The sequence below is a fragment of the Oxyura jamaicensis genome, chromosome 3 (assembly GCF_011077185.1).
Source record: "Oxyura jamaicensis isolate SHBP4307 breed ruddy duck chromosome 3, BPBGC_Ojam_1.0, whole genome shotgun sequence".
Lineage (NCBI taxonomy): Eukaryota > Metazoa > Chordata > Aves > Anseriformes > Anatidae > Oxyura > Oxyura jamaicensis.
Window position 1 is genome coordinate 42,266,600 of NC_048895.1, and position 2,525 is coordinate 42,269,124.

At 59.4% G+C, this 2,525-nt stretch overlaps 1 protein-coding gene across 1 annotated transcript; it reads right to left on the bottom strand.

The window, feature by feature from the left end:
• Window positions 1–235: 235 nt before the first annotated feature.
• ACTA1 (actin alpha 1, skeletal muscle) lies at window positions 236–2,525 on the bottom strand. The gene is made up of 7 exons (XM_035320145.1): window positions 2,458–2,525; window positions 2,226–2,372; window positions 1,791–2,115; window positions 1,493–1,654; window positions 1,080–1,271; window positions 778–959; window positions 236–653 (listed from the first exon to the last, which is right to left on the bottom strand). The coding sequence occupies exons 2-7, from the start codon at window positions 2,352–2,354 to the stop codon at window positions 510–512; spliced, it is 1,134 nt and encodes a 377-aa protein (XP_035176036.1). The 5' UTR covers window positions 2,355–2,372; window positions 2,458–2,525; the 3' UTR covers window positions 236–509.

Sequence of the window (2,525 nt, forward strand, 5' to 3'; positions counted from 1 at the left end):
GGAGGAGCACTTCGCAGCACAACGGGCACCCACCCTGCAGCAGCGCGGTGCAGCACGCAGCCACCCCGGGGCTGCTCTCTGCACAACTGAGCTTTTTGTGACCCAAAATGGGGCTGGGGATCCTGCCCCTGCTCGGAGAGCCCCCAGCCCACCGCCCCGCGCTCTGCTCCCAACCCCGAGGCGCCACGGCGGCAAGCGATGGAAGAACCCAAGCAAATGATGACAAAGAACTGCGTTAGGGGTATGACAGAATGACTGATGATTTAATGCTTCTTGAAGTTTTTTGTTTCCTTCCACAGGGCAATGGTTTTAAAAACAAACAAAACGAGGTAAAATAAATTAATTTATGTACACTTTACATACACTGTGTCACATGGAGCTTTGCAGCAACAGTAACCAGAAATTGTTACAAAATAGAAAGTTACATGGCTGGTGCAGGTCCTCAGCAGCCTGGAACCTACAAGGTTGTCATCCTGAGAGTGGTTGGCGAAGTGATCATGTAAACATGTTTAGAAGCATTTACGGTGGACAATGGATGGGCCAGCTTCATCGTATTCCTGCTTTGTGATCCACATCTGCTGGAAGGTGGACAGGGAGGCCAGGATGGAGCCACCGATCCAGACAGAGTACTTGCGCTCAGGGGGGGCGATGATCTAGAAAAAGCCAGGAGAGATGAGATCAGTGCACGTAAATGCTGCAGGTGTCAGGCGCCACAGGAGGGCAAAAGAAGGCTGTCCCCGGAGACCTGTGCCTGGATCTGTTACCCTGTAGCCTTACCTTGATCTTCATTGTGCTGGGGGCCAGGGCTGTGATCTCCTTTTGCATGCGGTCAGCAATACCTGGGTACATGGTGGTACCCCCAGACATGACGTTGTTGGCGTACAGGTCCTTCCTGATGTCAATGTCGCACTTCATGATGCTGTTGTAGGTTGTCTCATGGATCCCCGCGGACTCCATGCCTGGGGGCCGGGGAGGGGTGAAGAAAAGGCACAAGTTAAGCGCCAAGCAAGAGCTCTGTGCCGGGACTCAGGGGAGAGGGGGGAGCTGCTGGGGAGGGGAGAGGGAAGGGGGGCACGCACCAATGAAGGAAGGCTGGAAGAGGGTTTCTGGGCAACGGAAACGTTCATTGCCGATGGTGATGACCTGCCCATCAGGCAACTCGTAGCTCTTTTCGAGGGAGGAGGAGGAGGCGGCAGTGGCCATCTCGTTCTCAAAGTCCAGCGCCACATAGCACAGCTTCTCCTTGATGTCACGGACAATCTCACGTTCAGCTGTTGGGGGGGAGCAAAGGCATCAGTGATTGCAACAAGAGCGGGGAAACAACACTTGCAGCTCCTCCACAGGTCTGCTGGGTCTCCAGAACTCTAACCACACGCAAACACCCAGCAGGGAGCACTCCCGGGGCTTGCAATGGGACACGAGGCTACGGCATCCCCAGAGGTGCAAGGGCTGGAAAGGAGGGAGGACCTTTTTGGGACGGAGAAGTGCTTACCCGTGGTGACGAAGGAATAGCCACGCTCAGTCAGGATCTTCATCAGGTAGTCAGTGAGGTCGCGGCCGGCCAGATCCAAGCGCATGATGGCATGGGGCAGGGCGTACCCTTCATAGATGGGGACGTTGTGTGTCACACCATCGCCGGAGTCCAGCACGATACCTGGGAACACAAAGAGCAGACACCTGAGATGCAGCCCAGGAAAAGACCCGCACTGGGGGGAAGAGTGTTGGCAGCTAAAGGGGACCAGTCCTGGGTGTCCCTGGGGACGAGGGGCCATCGGGGCGCTCGCACTCACCAGTGGTACGGCCGGAGGCATACAAGGACAGCACAGCCTGGATGGCCACGTACATGGCGGGCACGTTGAAGGTCTCAAACATGATCTGGGTCATCTTCTCACGGTTGGCTTTGGGGTTGAGGGGGGCCTCAGTGAGCAGGGTGGGGTGCTCCTCAGGGGCCACACGCAGCTCGTTGTAGAAGGTGTGGTGCCAGATCTTCTCCATGTCGTCCCAGTTTGTGATGATGCCGTGTTCAATGGGGTACTTCAGGGTCAGGATACCTCTCTTGCTCTGGGCTTCATCCCCTACGTAGGAGTCCTTCTGACCCATACCCACCATGACGCCCTGCGGGGGGAGGAAAAAAGAGGGCTCAGCAACATCTCCGCGGGCGGCTGGGTCCAAGCGCAGGGACCCGGGGCCAGCCAGAGGAAGCCCCGAGGGAGCCTGCAGCGTACCTGGTGGCGCGGCCGGCCCACGATGGAGGGGAACACGGCCCTGGGGGCGTCATCCCCGGCGAAGCCGGCCTTCACCAGGCCGGAGCCGTTGTCGCACACGAGCGCGGTGGTCTCGTCCTCGTCGCACATGGCGGGGGCGGGCTGCGGGGCAGGGTAGCGCACGGCTCAGCCTCGCGGCGGGGCGAGGGGCTGCGCCGTGCGGGGCTGCGCCCGGCCGTGCTGCGCTTACCTGTGCTGGCTGCGGGCTGTGCGCGTCGGGCGGCTGGCAGAGAGGCCTCCCGCTCCTGGCCGGCTGGCTCG